This window comes from Nycticebus coucang, chromosome 10 (genome assembly GCF_027406575.1).
Source record: "Nycticebus coucang isolate mNycCou1 chromosome 10, mNycCou1.pri, whole genome shotgun sequence".
Taxonomy (NCBI): domain Eukaryota; kingdom Metazoa; phylum Chordata; class Mammalia; order Primates; family Lorisidae; genus Nycticebus; species Nycticebus coucang.
In genome coordinates this window covers 28,752,862-28,773,899 of record NC_069789.1, presented here as the reverse complement: position 1 = coordinate 28,773,899, position 21,038 = coordinate 28,752,862, and the positions used below count along the sequence as shown (strand labels likewise).

The window sequence follows — 21,038 nt, the reverse complement described above, 5'->3', positions numbered from 1 at the left end:
TCCCAAGCAGAGCTGTCACTTTCTTCACTTTTGGTCTCAATGCCAACCGCCCCTCCAACTCCCAAACTGCAGGGTTAGTTTCTCTTGTTGCCTGTCTTCCAGCTGGGAGAAAAGGAGGTGGAGATTTAGTTTTCCATCTGTGTCAGTATTTTTACTTCGGTGGAACTTTTGTCCTGTTTCTACATTCCTTGTAATGTCAGAGTCTTTTCCTGAGGAGGCTTAGGTGAGAGGAAGAGGCTCATGTCCCATGCTCACCTTTGAGACTTTTAGAAAGAAATTCCCAAATGGGGCTGGACATCATGCCCTTCAATGTGCGTGGAGCCCCACCAGCACTGTCTCTTTTCTCAACTGTCAGTGGCAACCGCTTTTGCATGTCAGACAACATTTCCATCACCAGTTCATCATTACTCTGCTCAGGTCTACAAAAGAAATTAAGAGAAGAAGGTGATATACAGGGAGAAGGCGGGGATAGGAAGAGATTTGTTAAAGGATACAAAATAACAAATGGGTAGGAGGAATAAGTTCTAGTATTCTACAGCACTGTAGGGCGACTACAATTAACAATAATATATACTTTCAAATAGCTAGAAGGGAGGATCTTGAATGTCCCCCACAAAAAGAAATGATAAATGGGGCCAGGCATGGGTTCATGGCTGTAATCCTAGTACTCCGGGAGGCTAATGGGGATGGATTGCTTGTTTGGATTGCTTGAGCTTAGGAGTTCAAGACCAGCCAGAACAAGAGTGAGACCCCATCTCTTTTAAAAATAGAAAAATTAGTTGGGCATTGTGGCTGGTGTCTTTAGTCCCAGCTACTGGGGAGGTTGAGGCAAGAGGATCACTTTAGCCCAAGAGTTTGAAGTTGCTGTCAGGTATGATGCCGTGGCACTATGCCCAGGGCTTTGGAGTGAGACTCTGTCTAAAAAAAAAGATAAATGTTTGAGATGATGTATATGCTAATTACCCATCTGATCATTATACATTACATGTTTTTTTTTTTTAATTAAACCATAACTGTATACATTGATATGATCAAGGATTTATTGAGTAACTACTACAGGCTTGGTAATTGTGTGTGTGTGTGTGTGTGTATCTGTTTCTGTGTTATTGGAGAATTTAGTTTCTCTACCACATAGATTATATTTTTCTACACATCTATACTCTATCTCTTCAAATGAATATTTAACAATTTTTGATCAATAATTTTTCCTAGTGAGTTCTTACCGGATCTTGAGGTTGGCCCCAGTGGTAGTTCTTGGTTGCATGGTAATGAGATTTTCAATAAAGTTTTGGCTCTCAATCTCCCTGCAGCTCCTTATGGCCTCAGGGTGTACTCCCAAGATCTCTGGAGGATCATCATCCGGTAACGAATAGATAATGTGTAAGTAGTCCTTTACGCTTGCAGATTTAGGCACTGGCTGATAAAACTGAAAATTTAACCACTTTGTTAGTTTTTGTTTCCTTTACTTCTGCTACTTCTGAACACTTGGCTAGTTTTTGCCTGAGTAAGATATTTACTTTCAGAAATGCTTGAAGAAATTTTCCCATGAAATTTTATACAGAAGCTCTTCTCATTTGTATGTGATACATTGTGGACACTGTCAAAAGCACCATCTGGGACTAATGTAACATGTACATGTTATGCACATATAACATTCTTGTTGGGAAAAGAGGGAAAGAAACACTTTAAAGGAAGGCTAGGGCAATTCTGACCACCTCCTTCTTCAAGAAAATATATCCAGTAGATAATGAATGCAATAAATCTTGAACAAATCATTTTACTTTGGTAAAATCTATAGAAGGAATGTAACAATGATTTTAATAATACCACTGACAAATAAGAGAAATGCATTGTTTACATGGTCAGGAAAGTAGGTGGTGGTGGCTTTCTTGATATCTTCAAGAAAAATATTGAAGAAGTAATGAGATCCAGAGAGAAACATCAGAGTCACTGATTAAAAAAAAAAAAAATTACCTGCAGAAGCAGCTAAGATTTTTGAAAAAGAACAGAAAGAGCTAGCAATTTGGAATTGTTATAAAATTCCCAGTGCTTCAAAGCAGTTAGACAATTAAAACATATGATTTCAGAGTATGATTCTATTGTCTGATGTAATTCTGCCAATGCAGTTGTGTGCTGTTATGTTATTGCATACCTTATTCACGTAAAGCATACTTACTGTAATAGTCTGTATACAAAGACGATGCACATTTTACTTGTGGGGTGACTTAAAGGACACTTAATTTAACAGAAATGTTATTTCAAATAGTTTTAAAAATGAAAATCTTAAAAAATAAACAAACAAACAAACAAACCAACAGCATAGCTTTTCCTGTCTCGGCAAGTAGTAAGATATAATTTAATGTTTTCTTGACACAAGGCTCAGCGGAATAGACTATTACCAGTCATTCTATAGGTTCTTTACAAATGAATCTCCTTAAAATGTCACACTTAACCTTTTTGTCTATCTATCCACACTCTTAAGACCCTAGACAGAAATGTGGCTATGATTTCTTTTCCCCTTGATTATACCACACTCAAAAGGATCTCTCACAAGCAGACGTCTTTCTTTTCACCTTCTACTCACCGTTTTTTTTTTTTTTTTTGAGACAGAGTCTGGCTCTGTTGCCATGGACAGAGTTAGAGTGGGTGGCATCACCCTAGCTCATTGCAACCTCAAACTCCCGGGCTCAAGTGATGGTCCTGCTTCAGCCTCCTGAGGAGTTGGAACTACAGGAGTGCCCCATGAAGCTGGACGAATTTTTCTGTTTTTAGTAGAAACAGGGTCTCACTCTTGCTCTAGTTGGTCTGCAACTCTGAGCTCAGGCAATCTTTCAGCGTCAGCCTTCCAGAATGCTAGCTTCCAGTGGCATGAGCCACTGCACTCAACCAACTTCTTTATCTTTTTTTTTTTTTTAGGATGTCATTTTTTTTTGAGACAGAGTCTCAAGCTATCACCCTGGGTAGAGTGCAGTGATGTCACAGCTCACGGTAACCTCCAACTCCTGAGCTTAAGCAATTCTCTTGCCTCGGCCTCCCAAGTAGCTGGGACTACAGGCACAACGCCTGATTTTTCGGTTGTAGTTGTCATTGTTGTTTGGCAGGCCCAGGCTGGATTTGAACCTGCCAGCTCTAGTGTATGTGGCTGGCGCCTTAGCTGCTTGAGCTACAGGTGCCACCAAAAACATCATTTTTGATTTTATTTTTCTCTATACATCTGTTTATTTGGTTTCCACGTTTTGCCTTCACATAATTAAAAAGGCTTAAAATTTAATAACAATAACAATGTTTAAGATAAGGACTAGAAATAAAAACCTTGTAAAGAATGAACAAAGATAAATACATTTGGAAAAGAAATCAGACAATTACTGCAATGAAATATTGAGCAATAATAATAATACTAATAATAATGCAAAAAAAAAGTAAAAAGAGAAGTTAACTGAAGACTCCATACTGAACTTCTTTTTTTTTTTAATTAAATCATAACTGTATACATTGATATGATCATGGGGCATCATACACTTGCTTCATAGACCATTTGACACATTTTCATCACAATGGTTAACATAGCCTTCCTGGCATTATCTCAGTTACTGTGCCAAAACATTTACATTCTACATTTACCAAGTTTCGCAAATACCCCTGTAAGATGCACCACAGGTATGATCCCACCGATCCCCCTCCCTCCACCCACTACCCCCCTCCCCCTCCTCCCTTTCCATTTCCCCCTATTGTTAGGTTGTAACTGTGAGAGCCCCAAATTAGTTACATAGTAGGGCAGAGTACATTGGGTACTTTTCCTTCCATTCTTGAGATACTTTACTAAGAAGAATATGTTCCAGCTCCATCCATGTAAACATGAAAGAGGTAAAGTCTCCATCTTTATTTAAGGCTGCATAATATTCCATGGTGTACATATACCACAATTTATTAATCCATTTGTGGATTGATGGGCACTTGGGCTTTTTCCATGACTTAGCAATTATGAATTGGGGTGCAATAAACATTCTGGTACAAATATCTTTGTTATGTTGTGAATTTTGGTCTTCTGGGTATATGCCCAGCAGAGGAATTAGAGGATTGAATGGCAGATCTATTTTTAGATCTCTGAGTGTTCTCCATATATCTTTCCAAAAGGAATGTATTAATTTGCATTCCCACCAGCAGTGCAGAAGTGTTCCCTTTTCTCCACATCCACGCCAACATCTCTGGTCTTGAGATTTTGTGATATAGGCTAGTCTCACTGGAGTTAGATGATATCTCAAAGTAGTTTTGATTTGCATTTCTCTGATGATTAAAGATGATGAGCATTTTTTCATATGTCTGAAGGCCATGCACCTGTCTTCTTCAGAGAAGTTTCTCTTCAAATCCCTTGCCCAGCCTGCGATGGGATCCCTTGTTTTTTTTTTTGCTGATGCGTTTGAGTTCTCTGTGGATTCTGGTTATTAAACCTTTGTCAGAGATACACCCTGCAAATATCTTCTCCCATTCTGAGGGCTGTTTGTTTGCTTTACTTACTGTGTTCTTGGCTGTGCAGAAGCTTTTTAGTTTGATCAAGTCCCAGTAGTGTATTTTTGAAGCTGCTTCAATTGCCCAGGGGGTTCTCCTCATAAAATACTTGCCCAGACCAATTTCTTCAAGGGTTTTCCCTGCACTCTTCTCTAGTATTTTTATAGTTTCATGTCTTAAGTTTAAATCTTTAATCCAATGAGAGTCTATCTTAGTTAATGGTGAAAGGTGTGGGTCCAATTTCAGTCTTCTGCAGGTTGCCAGCCAGTTCACCCAGCACCATTTGTTAAATAGGGAATCTTTCCCCCACTGAATGTTTTTAATTGGCTTGTCAAAGATCAAATAGCAGTAAGTAGTTGGATTCATCTCTTGGTTCTCTATTCTGTTCCAGACATCTACTTCTCTGTTTTTGTGCCAATACCATGCTGTTTTGATCACTATCGATTTGTAGTAAAGTCTGAGGTCTGGTAGTGTGATTCCTCCTGTTTTGTTTTTATTTCTAAGTAATGTCTTGGCTATTTGAGGTTTTTTCTGATTCCACATAAAACAAAGTATTGTTTTTTCAAGATCTTTAAAATATGACAGTGGAGCTTTAATAGGGAGTGCATTGACATTATATATTGCGTTGGGTAGTATGGACATTTTGATAATGTTGATGCTTCCCAGCCATGAGCGTGGTATGTTTTTCCATTTGTTAACATTTTCAGCTATTTCTTTTCTTAGAGTTTCATAGTTCTCTTTATAGAGATCTTTCATGTCTTTTGTTAGGTAAATTCCCAAATATTTCATCTTCTTTGGCACTACTGTGAATGGGATAGAGTCCTTAATTGTTTTTTCAACTTGACTGTTGTTGGTGTATATAAAGGCTACCGATTTATGGATGTTGATTTTGTAACCTGAGATGCTGCTGTATTCCTTGATCACTTCTAGGAGTTTTGTAGTAGAGTCCCTAGTGTTTTCCAGATACACAATCATATCATCTGCGAAGAGCGAGAGTTTGATCTCTTCTGACCCTATATGGATACCCTTGATCGCCTTTTCTTCCCTAATTGCGGTGGCTAAAACTTCCATTACGATGTTGAAAAGCAATGGAGACAATGGGCAGCCTTGTCTGGTTCCTGATCTGAGTGGAAATGATTCCAATTTAACTCCATTCAATATGATATTGGCTGTGGGTTTGCTGTAGATGGCCTCTATCAGTTTAAGAAAAGTCCCTTCTATACCAATTTTCTTGAGTGTTCTGATCATGAAGGGATGCTGGATATTATCAAAAGCTTTTTCTGCATCAATTGAGAGAATCATATGGTCTTTGTTTTTTAATTTGTTTATGTGCTGAATTACATTTATAGATTTACGTATATTGAACCAGCCTTGAGACCCTGGGATAAAACCAACTTGGTCATGATGTATAATTTGTTTGATGTGTTGCTGGATTCTGTTTGTTAGGATCTTGTTGAATATTTTTGCATCTATATTCATTAGTGATATTGGTCTATAATTTTCTTTTCTTGTTGGTCTTTTCCTGGTTTGGGGATCAGGGTGATGTTTGCTTCATAGAACGTGTTGGGTAGTCTTCCTTCTTTTTCTACCTTTTGGAACAGGTTGAGTAATATAGGTACTAATTTCTCTTTAAAGGTTTGGTAGAATTGTGATGTAAAACCATCTGGTCCCGGGCTTTTCTTTTTAGGGAGGTTTTGTATAGTTGATACTATTTCTGAACTTGATATGGGTCTGTTCAACATTTCCACTTGACTCTGGCTAAGTCTTTGAAGGTGGCGTGCTTCCAAGTATCGGTCAATTTCCTTCAGATTTTCATATTTCTGAGAATAAAGTTTCTTGTAATATTCATTCAGGATTTTTTTGATTTCTGACGAGTCTGTTGTTATTTCATCTTTGTTGTTTCTGATTGATGATATTAGAGATTTTACTCTTTTTTTTTTTTCTGATTAGGTTGGCCAGAGCTTTATCTATTTTGTTGACCTTTTCAAAAAACCTGCTTTTTGATTTATTGATCTGTTGTATTATTCTTGTTTTCAATTTCACTTAATTTTGCTCTAATTTTGGTTATTTCTTTTCTTCTACTGGGTTTGGGGTTGGAATGTTCTTCCTTTTCCAGTTGCGTGAGATGTCCCATTAAGTTGTTAACGTCCTCTCTTTCCGTTCTCTTGAAGAAGGCTTGCAGTGCTATAAATTTCCCTCTTAGAACTGCCTTTGCGGTGTCCCAGAGGTTCTGATAGTTTGTGTCTTCATTGTTGTTTTGTTCCAAAAAATTGGCGATTTCTTTCTTAATCTCATCTCTGACCCAGCTATCATTCAGCATAAGGTTATTTAACTTCCATGTTTTTGTATGAGTATGTAGATTCCTGTTGTTACTCAATTCAAGTTTTATTCCATGATGGTCCAAGAAGATGCAGGGAATAATTTCTATTCCTTTAAATTTACTGAGGTTAGACTTGTGACCTAATATGTGGTCAATTTTGGAGTAAGTTCCATGGGCTGATGAGAAGTATATGTATTCAGTTTTGTTGGGATGAAATGTTCTGTAGATGTGTGCTAAATCTAAATATTGGATGTTTAGGTTTAAATCTAAGATTTCTTTGCTCAGCTTCTTGCTGGAGGATCGATCCAACACTGCCAAAGGAGTGTTGAAATCTCTGATGATTATGGAGCTGGAGGAAATCAAGTTACTCATGTCTGTTAGAGTTTCTCTTATAAATTGAGGTGCATTCTGGTTTGGTGCATAGATATTAATAATTGAGATCTCATCATATTGAGTATTACCCTGAACAAATATGAAGTGACCATTCTTGTCCTTCCTTACTTTTGATGGTTTAAAGCCTACTGTATCTGCAAATAAAATTGCAACACCTGCTTTTTTCTGATTACCATTTGCCTGAAATATGGATGACCATCCTTTCACCCCAAGTATGTATTTGTCTTTTAAGTTAAGATGTGACTCTTGTATGCAACAAATATCTGGCTTGAGTTTTTGTATCCAGTCAGCTAACCTATGCCTCTTTAGAGGACAGTTTAAGCCATTCAAATTAATGGAGAGTATTGATAAGTCTGGTGGAATTTTGGGTATCGAGTTTTTCAAAGGTCCAGTGGACATTTTTAATCCTTTCACCAGTGTGGAAGTTGGAGTTTGAGCTGAAGTTTCTGAGTGAGTTTACTTTTGTGGTATAGGATTGGGTTGGTCAGTGTGGAGGATAGGTCTGAGAATATTCTGAAGAGCTGGCTACTTATGGCAAATTTTTTCAACATATGAATGTCGTTGAAGTATTTAATTTCTCCATCATAAATGAAACTCAGTTTAGTTGGATACAAGATCCTGGGTTGAAAGTTATTTTGCTTTAGGAGATTAAAAGTTGATGACCACCCTCTTCTGGCTTGAAAAGTTTCAGCAGAGAGATCTGCAGTTATTCTAATATTCTTTCCTTTGTACGTAATAGTTTTCTTTCGCGGGGCTGCTTTGAGAATCTTCTTTTTCATGTTAACTTTAGTGAAGCTAATTATGATATGCCTGGGGGATGACTTATTGGGGTTGAATCATGCTGGGGTTCTGAAGCTGTCTGCTATCTGAATTTCAGATTCTCTAGGCCTGTCTGGAAAATTTTCTTTCATAATTTCATGCAGAAGGGCCTCTGTGCCCTTCGAGGCCACTTCATCATTCTCCGAAACCCCAATTATTCGTATATTGCTTTTCTTCGAATTATCTGAGAGTTCTCTGAGTGAGTGATCTGTTTTTGCTCTCCATTTCTCTTCCTCTTTGAGAGTTTGTGAGCATTCAAAGGCTTTATTTTGAATGTCAGAAATCCTTTCTTCTGCTTGCTCCATTCTGTTGCTGAGGGATTCTACTGTATTTTTCATATCTTTGAGGGCTGTAAATTCTTGCTTCAGTGTGTCTAAGTCTTTGGTGGTTTTGTCTTTAAATTCGTTAAATTCTTGAGACAACTTTTGAATTTCTCCTCGAATTCCTAATTCTATTTTATTAATCTTGTCTGGAATCCAAATTCTGAATTCGATTTCTGACATCTCAGCCAGTTGTTTATGAATGGGATCTTCAATCACATCTGCCATATCTTTTCTTGGGGGGGTTGATCTATTCTGGTTATTCACGTTACCAGAGTTTTTCCACTGATTCTGCCCCATGGTTATTTTACTCCCTTTGATTTTTCCCCTGGAGCTTTATTGAGGGCCCGTACAGTGTTGTGGCCTGAGAAACTGGGGCCCTGTCTTGTGTGGTGGTGCTAAGTGGTTCTGTCTTGTTTTCAGCTGGTTTCTGTTCGATCCTATTGTAACGTTTACTCTGGCTTGAAGTCTCAGCTGTGTGGAAAAACCAGCAATTAAGTCACCCCGCCTGCCCACCTCTGGCACCAGTTGAAAAAGGAGAATCAAACCTTCCTACAACCGCATACCCAGGGCACCACCTGAAAAGTCCTCAGTCTATTAGTTCAGTTCAAAAGGTCCAAATCGATTGTCTCAATCGGCACCTGTCTCGGGTGGGAGAGTTCAAGAGGTCTCTGGGAACCGGATCACAGGGGTCTGGTGACTTCTCTGATATGGCTTACTCCAGTGCTGCATGGAGTCAGGAGGAGCCACCTAGCAAATAGATCAGTCTGGGAAGGTTGATGTCTCCTTCCCCACTTTGCCCCTCTGTTGGACCCAGTCACTGGTATCTCTGCAGATGGCTAACCCAGTTGCCTGTAGTGAACAGATACTCCAGGGGTTTGCACCTGCCTGAATTGCAAGGAAGTGTGCCAGGCCCCTGCAGTCTGCCGCTATCTAGCAGGAGGAGATGGGGCCTGACATCTTTGAGTGCTTGATGCAGGTGGTGGGAGGGAGGTGTTCACTTAGCCTTAGCCCCGTCCCTGACTGATGTTGCTAACAGAACAGACAACTTTGCGGGGTTCTGTCTCTGTTTCTGCTAAAATCACCTACAGAAGATGGGCTGTTCTGAGTTCAAATGTCTTTGCTGCTGGAGGTTTGTGTCCAATTACTTCTCTGTGTTGGCCCTGCCCTGGAAGCTTCCCAGGTTTGTGATCAGCGTCAGGCAAATCCTTTGCTCACTTGGTGGCCTCCTCTGGTTGCCCAGGGAGACAGGGATTGTGGCTTCAGAATATCCAGAAGTAAGCCGGTTTGCTTTTGTTTGCATCCTTGTGATCACAGCTTGCCTCAGTGGTGTTGATGTGCGTTCTTCCACCTTCTCTCTTGGTGCGGCTCAAATCCACCAGGATACTTACTAAATTCCTGTCCCTTAAGTCTCCTTCTGGACAGGAGCCTCTGTTGAAAGCTGGCTTCAGTCTGCCATCTTGTCTTTCCCCCCCATACTGAACTTCAGAGTCAAGGCATTCTATGATAGACGTACTCTTATCTGACAATGTGAATGTTACTTTATCTTTTTTTCACTGTCCTACATAATGTCATATTTAATAGTATAGTGAGTAAATGACCTTTGCAATACTGAAGGTTAATAAAAGCCATTAAAAAATGAACATTAAAATTTATTGAAATATGTATTTTAAATATTGCAACAATGCTTATTTTAAATTAACTGAGTAATGTCAAAAGATAAATTCTTTTCTTACCTTATTACTACAGAAAGTGAAGTTATCCTTTAGCACTTCAGGATTACAAAATCGGTAGAGAAGGGTCTTCAGGCATCGCTTGTCCCAGCTGTCCGTCACCCGGCCACCATAAATCACTTCCCCAATCAGGTAGCGCAGTGCTTTCCATGGAATACTGGGGGATCGGCTCAGGGAATTGTCCAACACCTTTATCGAAACCTTTATAAAATCCACCAGTCTCTATTATTTCAGTGTGTTTCAGCTTACTCTGATGTTTTAACATCAACTCTCAAATAGGCACAGATATTTTCTCTTTAAATATGTGGAAACTATACATTTCTTGTTAAATTGTTCCTGAGTATTTAAAAGTTTTCATCACTATTATGAAAGTACCATTTTGCCAATTTTCATTTCTAGGTGTTCATGGTTACAGAAAAGTAATTGATTTTTATATATTTATATTTTTATCTAGTCTCTTTGCCAAATTCTCTGATTAATGGATTGTTTTTACTAGTCTCTTAGATTTTCTAGATACACAATTATATTACAACTAAAAGATAGTTTTCTCTCTTCTTATTCTCTTTTACACTGTTAATATGAGTTATGTAACTTTTTTCCTCATTGCATTTTCTAGAACTTCTAAGACACTGTTGAATGATAATGGTGGCAATAAGTATCCTTGTTTTTTATCTTATTTAAAACAACTTCAATATTTGACAACTTAGAATGACATTCACTGTTGTTTTTTGATGGCCTTTGTCATATTTAAGTAGTTCCTTTTAATTTTCTTTGAGTTTTTTAAAAATTTAAGAATGGCTCTAGAATTCATAATTAATGTCTTTTCTGTATCTATTGAGATGATCGTATAGATTAGGATTATGGATGCCTACTTATTTGGCCATTTTTGCATTCCTGGAATAAATCCAACTTGGTTATAATGTGCTTCTTTTTTTTATAAATTGCTGAAATCTATCAATATTTTATGTAGAATTTTTACAACTCAAGTGCTAAGTAAAATTAGTCTATAGTTCTTATGTATATTATCTTTAAATAATTATGTTGGTTTCACAAAATAAATCTGGGAGATTTGGAATATTTTAATATGAAAATATCTGTTAAAGTTTAAAATGAAGTAAACTATGAAACCATCCCATTTGTATTGTTTTTTATGGCAATTAATATACCCCAAATTTTCATTTAGTTTTGAGTCAATTTTGATAATTTATATTTTCTAGGAAATCAAGTCATCTAGATTTTCAAAGTTTGTCTTACCAAAACCCAATTTTTGAATTTATTTTTCCTTTTTGAATATATTTTATCAATATTAGCTTTTATATTTATCCTTTTCGGTTTTATTATTTATTTATGTGTCTTGCTCTGTTGCCCGACCTAGAATGCAGTGGCATCTCATCATAGCTTACTGCAGCCTCAGACTCCGGGCTCAAGTGATCCTCTTGCCTTTGCCTCCTGAACAACTGAGACTACAGCCACAGGCCACCATGTTTTGCTAATTTTTGAAATTTTTATTGTAGAGACAGGTCCTGCTATGTTGCCCAGGCTGGTCTTGAACTTCTGGCCTCAAGCAATGCTCACTGCGTTGGCCTCCCAAAGTGCTGTGATTACATGCGTGAGCCACTGTACCTGATCTTTTATTCTTTGTTAGTTTATTTTGTTGTTTCCTTTTCTTGTATTTCTTCTTTGTAATAAAGACATTTAAGGCCATAATTTTTTGTCTGAGTATAGCTTTTGTATTGTTATGCCCTTTTTGATATTAAACAGTCTCATTTCCATTGTGTTGGATATTTTGTAACTTCTTTAATATCCTTTTGATAAAAGGTTATCTAACGACATGCTACTTAATTTTCAAGGTAAGATTTTTTGGGGGTCAAATTTTTATTATTTATTAGATTGTGATCAGACAACATGGCCCACAACATCGTTAAAGATTTCTCTTTGTGTCTATGTTCATGACTGAGTTTTGTAACAGTTCCTTGGATATCTGAAAAAATATATGTTCTTTGTTGAAGGAATGTTCATCAATTTCATATTGATCTGTTAATCAATTTTGTTGACTATATTTTTCTATTTGTTTTATTTTTGGTTATTAGAACTGTCCAATCCAGATGGAATTCTTTTTTAAGTTTTCTATAATAATTACATATATATGTGTACATGTACATATGCTCGTGTTTATATATATGTATATGCTACAGCAGCCCCCAACATTTCTGGCACCAGGGACCAGTTTCATGGAAGACGATTTTTCCATGGATTAGAAAAGGGAGGGCTTTATGATTCTCATAAAGTGCAGGCAACCCAGACCTCTTGCATGTAATTTACAGTAGGGTTTGTGTTTCTATGAGAATCTAATGCTTCTGCTGATGTCATAGGAGGTGGAGCTCAGCTGGTGATGTAAGAGAGGGGGAGTGGCTGTAAATACAGATGAATCTTTGCTTGCTCACCTGCCTCTCACCTTCTCCTGTGCAGCTGGATTCCTAACAGGTCATGGACTGGTACCAGTCCAAATCCTGGGGATTGGGGACTGCAGTGCTTACAATAAGCTATTGTCTAATGGATGTAGATATCATATCGTATGATGACTGAGTCTACAAACTCTGAAGCCAGGCTACTCAGGATTGAATTATACCTGTTCTACTTGCTAATTAGGCAAGTTACTTAATCTGCCTGTATTCTGACAGTAAAATGAGGATAACACTACCCTTTTGACCAGGTGTAGTGGCTCACACTTGTAATCCCAACCCTTTTGGAGGTTGAGGTGGGAGGATTATTTGAGGCCAGGAGTTCAAGACCAGCCTGGGCAACAGAGAGATAGCCCATTTCTACAAAAATTAAAAAATTAGTCAGGAATGGCCATATGCACATAGTCTTATTTACTTGGAGAGGGGGGCTGAGGCAGGAGGATTGCCTGAGCCCAGGAGTTAAAGGTAGTGAACTATGATTGTGCCACAATATAATGGGGCAACATAGTGAGACTCCATCTCTTTAAAAAGAAATAGTACCTTATTTTCAAGGTCCTATTGTAAGGTCTAATTACTCCATAAAGCACCTTATACCATGCCTGAGAGTAAGCCTAGAGAGTAAACTCTATAAATGTTATCTATTTTTGTGACCATTACATATTCTTTATAAATTGTTTCTTTCTCCTATTTGCCATTTTTTTTACCTTAAATTCTATTTTGCCTGATACTAATATTGCCATCCTTGCTTTATCCTATTTTTATTTTCTTGGTAGTTTCAAGCTTTCTTTGTTAATTTAAGTGTTTTTCTTATGAATTGCATATATCTGGGTTTTGTTTTTTTAACACAGTTTAGTAGTTTTGTCTTTTAATGTGGGGAGGCAGTCAATTTATACTTAATATAATGGCTTGACTTTATTCCACTTTGCTTTACATTATTATTTTACTTTTTTGTCTCTCACTTTCCCTCTTAGTTTTGATAGTTTTATCAAATTATTATTTCTTTTTATTTTTCTTCTTTGTTAATATAGACATTATGCTGCTTCCTTTAAAGGCTATTTTTCCTTTCCTTGAATCCATTTCTCTATTCAAGTGGAAAGAAGATATCAATTATTTACCTATCAAATATCTAATGTATAGTGTAAATACTTCCTGCACGGGACTGCTTATCTTTTGATTGAGCTTTGAATAGTTGGATAGAAGCATGCTTTGAACGCATATCCTCTGACAGATATAGATATCCAAAGTGCAGCTGTTGGGTGTGGAACCATATATTGTGATAGGAAATTGAGCTGGCAGTGACAGCATTTTGTGAAAATTGAAAAGCCTAATGGATCCTTATAGAGGACACAGAAAGCTACCCATCTAGGGGAGGTCTAGGTGATAGGTACTCTGAGGCAGAATCAAAGGTTTCTCTGAAAGTTAAGTCCATCTGACATATAAATCAATGGGTAATTAAGGGTGACATGTCATGCACTGGAGGCAGAATTCAAAGAAAATGAACCTGGCAAAGATTTAAGTAGGTACTGCTCTCTGTCTATTTTAGCAATAATGAAAACACCAATAATAAAACACAAATAGAAGGCTCTATATAGAGAGTAGTAAAGAAAGACTATTAGGCTAAACTTGCCCCCTCCCACAAAGGGCCAATGTAATCTTGCTTGCTTAAAATGAATAAATAATACTGACAAATGATTCTTTGGAGCCAGTAATGATTATCTGGTCTCCCTTGCTCTGCTTTTTTTTTTTTTTTTTTTGGCCAAAGAAACTAAGAGATTAATTAGTTTGCCGGAGAGATTAAATACTTGTATAACTATAAGTGTTGGCACTGTAATTTGATTTCAGAAAAGCTGGCTTCAAAGTCTGTGTTTTTAAACATTAACCCTTTATTGCCTTATTACAGAGTTCTTTCTCTTACCACTATATAAAACGCTTAGTATTTGTGTAGGTACATAGTAGGCTCTCAGTTTGTATCTTACTGTTATTTATTTGTTATTGCTTATTTTGAAGAGACTATACTTACCTCCAAGTCTGAAGCATTAAATTTATAAATAATATTCCAGCCCAATATTCCATAATTTTTTCTTTCATTGATCACAGCATTGAAAAAACATAGGCTGAATAAAAGCTTTTTCCACCATTCTCCACAGTCACGTTTTTCAAACATCTCTTCTGTTACCTCTCCACTTCCAGTGAATCCAAATGTCTGAAGTAAATTACTTTTCAACCCCTGGGGAGATTCTACAGCAATCTTTAAAACAGATGTGAATAAAAATGACATATGAGGACAGATGCAGGAGTTGGTCCAGTGGGGACTCTTCTTTGTATAGCACTGGTAGAAAAACTAGCTAAGAATGTTAACTGTTCAAGATTCACTGGCAAATCAAAAATTTTATGTTATTCTTTTGCCCTTTGAAAACTTCTATGAAATGATTGTCCTAGATTTTCTATTGTTCCAATTTTTATTTTATTTATTTATTTTCTGAGACAGTGTCTCACTATGTCACCCTCGGTGTGTGCCATGGCATTACAGCTCATAGCAATCTCAAACTCTTGGGCTCAAGTGATTCTCTTGCCTCAGTTTCCCCTGAAGTAGCTGGGACTATAGGCGCCCATTACAAAGCCTGGTTGTTTTGTTTTGTTGCGGTTGTCATAGTTGTTTAGCAAGCCTGGGCCAGGCTCCAACCCGCCAGCCTCAGTGTATGTGGCTGGCTCCCTGCTCACTGAGCTACGGGTGCCGAGCCCCAATTTGTATTTTAAAATAGGAAGTACAATATTGTGATTACAAGTATTCCAGTTTGTTCTAAATATAGGTTTTGGGAAGCACAGCAGTTTAGAAAGTTTGACAATGAAGAGATTCTGTAGTCTAAACTTACATGTCAAGGCAACTAAGTGGCTGTTGCAAGGCAACAGATAGCAGAAACAGGTTGCAAGGCCTCAGCAAGGCAACAGATGTAGGGGACACCAAATCATAACAGAAAAACTGAGCTAACAAATGTATTGAATCATCATTGCTATTAAAAATGAGAAAAGCTAACTGGTTGTTACACTAAATTATTTCACTTGCATTGAAAATCCATTTGGTTGACTTCTTAACTAGGGTAATTGAAATGATGAGACTGGGGGTGGAGTGGGGAAAGAATCAATTGGAGGGCTTTTTAAGTAATGTGGCTGTTAAGTCTGAACTGTGAGGGGTCTGAAATGTTATCCCCTTTGCAAGTTCATATATATATATATACACACAAAAATGTGCACACATACATGAAAGTATATAAGAATAAAACTATTTTCAGGATTCATTGGTATATCAAAAATCTTGTTTTATTTTTATTGTATACCTTATACATATATTATCAAAATTACCTTACTTTCTGGGTTAATATCTTTCTGATATTACCTTGTCAGCATTATATGAGAATAGTTATTCATAGTACCTTTAATAGCAGCACTAACTTTACCACAACTATTTATAGTTTTTGCCAAGTTATTGGGCTATCGAAGGTTTTGATTTGTATCTCTCTGATAGCTAGAAGCTGAACTTTTGATTTTTTCATGTTATTGACATCTTGGGTCCTTTGCCCATTTTTTATGGGCTGTTAATGTTTTCCTTAATTATTGGTAGGTGCTTGTATTTGTATATTAAGAAAATGATTATCTCTGTCTGTAAATAGTGGTATAGGAAAAACTTCCATAAGCCAAGAATAATGGTATGTACTTATAGTCCCAACTGCTTGGGAGGATGAAGTGGGAGGAAGATTAAGCCCAGGAGTTAGAGGCTATAGTGTGCAATGATTCAGCACCTGTGGATAGCCACTGCACTCTAACCTGGGCAACATAGTAAGACCCTGTCTCTGAAAAACAAACAAAAACCCCATAACGTTTTATACAAGTACTAATGCATTAATTCTAACTACATTAAAATGCTTACACTGATGGACACAAAGTGGAATTAGATCAATGGGCCTACTTAAGAGGAAATGTCTTAAATGTCATTATTCCCCTGCTCCCACTACTTTTATCACCCAAAGTCCCCACTTCTGGCCAGAGATAAATGGCCAGAGTCTGACGCTGGAAGATAAATGGAAAGTCTTGAGTCTCAGACTATGAGTTGTGGGTCTCTCCATTCAATCCACGTGCTGCCTTCTCCAGGAGCAGGGTTGTTGGGAAGCGGTTCAGTATTGCCAGTTTGGGTACATGTATTTAGGAGATAGGCAAGAGGTGGGAGCAGTGTGACAGGAAGTTTCTTAGTTTTCCAAGAGTGAATCTGATTTACTCTCAGGCTAGATTAGGACTCTATCAGAAAAGTGCCACATCCACCTGATTTCCTCTATTCCATGCCAATTCTGTTAAAGTTGCAAGTGTGTATGTGCTCATGTGTCGGAGCACAGAATTCTGCCTATGCCATTGGTCAGTTGTCTCTGCCATTAGGACTCCATCTGGTCACTTGTTGAACAGAACTGACTAAGTCTTAGTATTTATTCAACCTCAATGGTGGATATGAATGGAAGTCACAGATAAATCCTTAGTTCCAACATTTTTGTAAATAATTCTAATCTAATTTCTGGCAGACTCATAATAACTGTAATATGTGTAGTTAAGGGGAACAGAGACAAGGAAAAAGCTAGAGAAGTGATGGACAGGAAAAGGTCACAAATCACATATTTTATAACATTCTTACTTGAGAAAACAAACATCTAAACTGTGAATTACTCGGAAGCAGGGATCTACTTTAGCATTCTCCCTGGTCTGCAGCATAAGGCTAAGTACAGACATCTAGTCCTCTCTTTTAAATTCAGAGTTATGAATGCAAGATGAGGTACATTCAAACAGGAATTCTTAGTCAATATTAAAATCTGTTATACTTTGTTCTTACCTTTAAACTCATTTGAAGAATAGGAATCGGAAAAGAACTATCTGATTTTGAGCTTAACCATAGTCTGAAATCAGGGTCTACTGTTAGAGCTGGATTATTAAATCTGCAAAATAAAAAGTTTTAAATGTTTTATAGTGAAAAATTTAAACACCGACATCTTCTTAAAGTCACACCATTTCAATCAATGCTTGAAGTGACCTTGTAAATCATTTTAATGTGAATGATCTTATTATATTACTATATGAGCCTTTATGTGGTAGCCTTCATGATTTATTTATAAACAGATTATAATCCATTGAATAAAACAGAAACCAATGAGTCCATATTGATATAAATACATAAATAAGCAGATGGAAGAAAAGGAAACTCCTCTCTTTCTTACAGTGGAACATAATTAAATAAATGTTAAGGAATTGTGGAGTTAGAAAGCCACCATTTGGTAAATTAGTATTTGGTAATAGTTCAGTGAAAAATTATCAATGGATACATGTGAAACTTGGTAAATGGTCTGTGAAGCTAGTGAATGATGCCCCATGAATATATCAATGTACACAGCTATGATTTAATAAAAAAAAATAAATTGAGAATGTAGGATATATCCTACAAGACAAAAAAAAAATTATCAATGGATGTTTAAGCTAGTGAGAAAAAGTTGGAAATATATACATGATCTGAAAGATCTCACAAGTGAAAGATACCACTTTAATCAAATAATCTGGTTAATTTCACTAGTAATGAACTAGATTGATACCATTTGCCTCTTTTTTTTGTTTATGTCTTTTATTTTTTAAATTTTTAGTTCAAATTAATATGAGGGTACGCATGTATAGGTTACATTATTTTCATTTCTAAGGTAAAGTTCAAGTTCTAGTTGAGCCCTTCACCCAAGGGGCATACTGAACACCTTCACGTTGTGAACATTAGGTGAGATCCCACCAATTGCCCTCCCTCCTTCCCCCTCCCCTCCCCTAGACTATATTTGTGTTTTTCCTTCATGTGGATGTGTAGTGGTTTATATATTGGTTTCACTACTGAGTACGTTGGATACTTCCCCCCCATTCTTGTGATACTTTACTAAGAAGAATGAGTTTCAACTCCATCCAGGTAAACACAAAAGATGTAAAGTTTATGGCTGAATAGTACACCATGGTATACAAATACCGCAGTTTGTTAATCCATTCATGGGTTGATGGGCACTTGGGTTGCTTCCACATCTTGGAGATTGTGAGTTGAGCTGCAATAAACATTCTAGTGCAAATGTCCTTGGGGTAAAATGATTTTTTTCTTCTAGGTAGATACCTAGGACTGTGGGATCAAATGGAAGATCAACTTTTAGTTCTTTGAGAATTCTCCATACTTCTTTCCATAGAGATTTTATTAGTTTGCATTCCCACCAGCAGAGTAGAAGTGTTCCCTTCTCTCCACATCCACACCAGCATCTGCAGTTTCAGGATTTTGTGATGTAGGCTAAACTCACTGGGGTAGGTAGTATCTCAGAGTGGTTTTGATGTGCATTTCTCTGATAATTAGGGATGGAGAGCATTTTTTTCATGTGTTTTTTTTGGCCATTTGCCTACCATCTTCAGAGAAGTTTCTGTTGAAGTCTCTTGCCCACTTATAAATGGGGTTTGCTCTTTTCTTATTGAGTTCTCTGTAGATTTTAGTTACCTACCCTTTTAGATTCATAGTATGCAAGTATCTTCTCCTATTCTAAAGGTTGTTTGCTTTAGTTGTGGAAGCAGCTGAAGATTTTAAGCTTGATCATGTCCCATTTATTTATTTTTGGTGTTGCTGCAATTGCTAAGGGGGTCTTCTTCATAAAATCTTTTTCGAGGCTTTTGTCAAGAGTTTTTCCCATACTTTCTTCTAGAATTTTTATTGTTTCATTTCTTAAATTTAAATCTTTTACCCAGCAAGTGTCAATTTTTGTCATTGGTGAGAGATGCAGGTCCAATTTCAGACTTTTACATATGGCTAACCAGTTTTCTCAGCTTTTATTAAATAGGGATTATTTTCCCTAGTGGATGCTTTTGTTTGGTTTATCAAAGATCAGATGGTGAAATAAGGCTAGATTTATCTCTAGGTCCTCTATTCTATTCCATAGATCTATATCTCTATTTTTGTGGCAGTACCACAAAACTGTGGCATGCTGTTTTGATCACTACAGACTTGTAGTATAACCTGAAGTCTAGTATCATGATGCCTCCAGATTTATTTCTTAAAATTATATTGGCCATTCAGGTTTTTTTTTTTTCTGGTTTTATTTGAAATGAAGTACTATTTTTTTGAGTTCTTCAAAGTATGACATTAGTACTTTGATGGGGATTGCATTAAATCTGTAAATTGCTTTGGGTAGTAAGGACATTTTAACAATGTTGATTCTTCCCAGCCCTGAGCAAGGTACGTCCTTCCATTTGTTAATGTCTCCTGCTATTTCTTTATTTTTTATTTATTTATTTTTTTGTAGAGACAGAGTCTCACTGTCCTGCCCTCGGGTAGAGTGCAGTGGTGTCACACGGCTCACAGCAACCTCTAATTCTTGGGCTTACGTGATTCTCTTGCCTCAGCCTCCCGAGTAGCTGGGACTACAGGTGCCCGCCACAATGCCCGGCTATTTTTTTATTGCAGTTTGGCCGGGGTTGGGTTTGAACCCACCACCCTTGGCATATGGGGCTGGTGCCCTACTCACTGAGCCACAGGCACTGCCCTTTCTTTTTTTTTTTAATATTAAATCATAGCTGTGTACATTAATGCGATCATGGGGCACCATACACTGGTTTTATAAACATTTTGACACATTTTCATCACACTGGTTAACATAGCCTTCCTGGCGTTTTCTTAGTTATTGTGTTAAGACAATTATATTCTACATTTACTAAGTTTCACATGTACCCTTGTAAGATGCACCGCAGGTGTAATCCCACCAATCACCCTTCCTTCCACCCATCCTCCCCCCTCCCTCCCTTCCTTCTCCTCCTTCCCCATATTTTTAGGTCATAACTGGATTATAGCTTTCATATGAAAGCCATAAATTAGTTTCATAGAAGGGCTGAGTACATTGGATACTTTTTCTTCCATTCTTGAGATACTTTACTAAGAAGAATATGTTCCAGCTCCATCCATGTAAACATGAAAGAGGTAAAGTGTCCATCTTTCTTTAAGGCTGCATAATATTCCATGGTGTACATATACCACAATTTATTATTAGTGGATCGATGGGCACTTGGGCTATAGTTTTCTTTTTTTGTTGGGTCCTTTCCTGGCTATGGAATCGGGGAGATATTTGCTTCCTAGAAAGTATTGGGGAGGATTCCTTCCTTCTCTATATTTTGGAATAGGCTATGCAAAATAAGCACTAGTTCTACTTCAAAGGTTTAGTAGAATTCTTGTGTGAAACCAGCTGGTCCAATGTCTTTCTCTTTTGGAAAATTTTGTACTATTGCTGCAATTTTAGTGCTTCAGTATAGGTCTATTCAAAATTTCTTATTATTTCTGGTTGAGTTTAGGAAGGTGATGTATTTCCAGGTATTAGTCCATTTCTTCTACATTTTCAAATTTCTGGGTATGAAGTTTTTGTAGTAATCATTGAGGATCTTTTGTATTTCTGTGGTATCT

The 21,038-nt window shown here is 37.1% G+C and overlaps 1 protein-coding gene across 1 annotated transcript in view; it reads right to left on the bottom strand.

The window, feature by feature from the left end:
- DNAH14 (dynein axonemal heavy chain 14) overlaps nucleotides 1-21,038 on the bottom strand; it is an 862,921-nt gene that overhangs the window by 55,187 nt on the left and 786,696 nt on the right. The window contains 5 exon segments of the mRNA XM_053607548.1: nucleotides 256-419; nucleotides 1,224-1,413; nucleotides 10,106-10,292; nucleotides 14,574-14,801; nucleotides 17,424-17,526. Of these exon segments, the coding sequence (XP_053463523.1) occupies nucleotides 256-419; nucleotides 1,224-1,413; nucleotides 10,106-10,292; nucleotides 14,574-14,801; nucleotides 17,424-17,526 (872 nt within the window).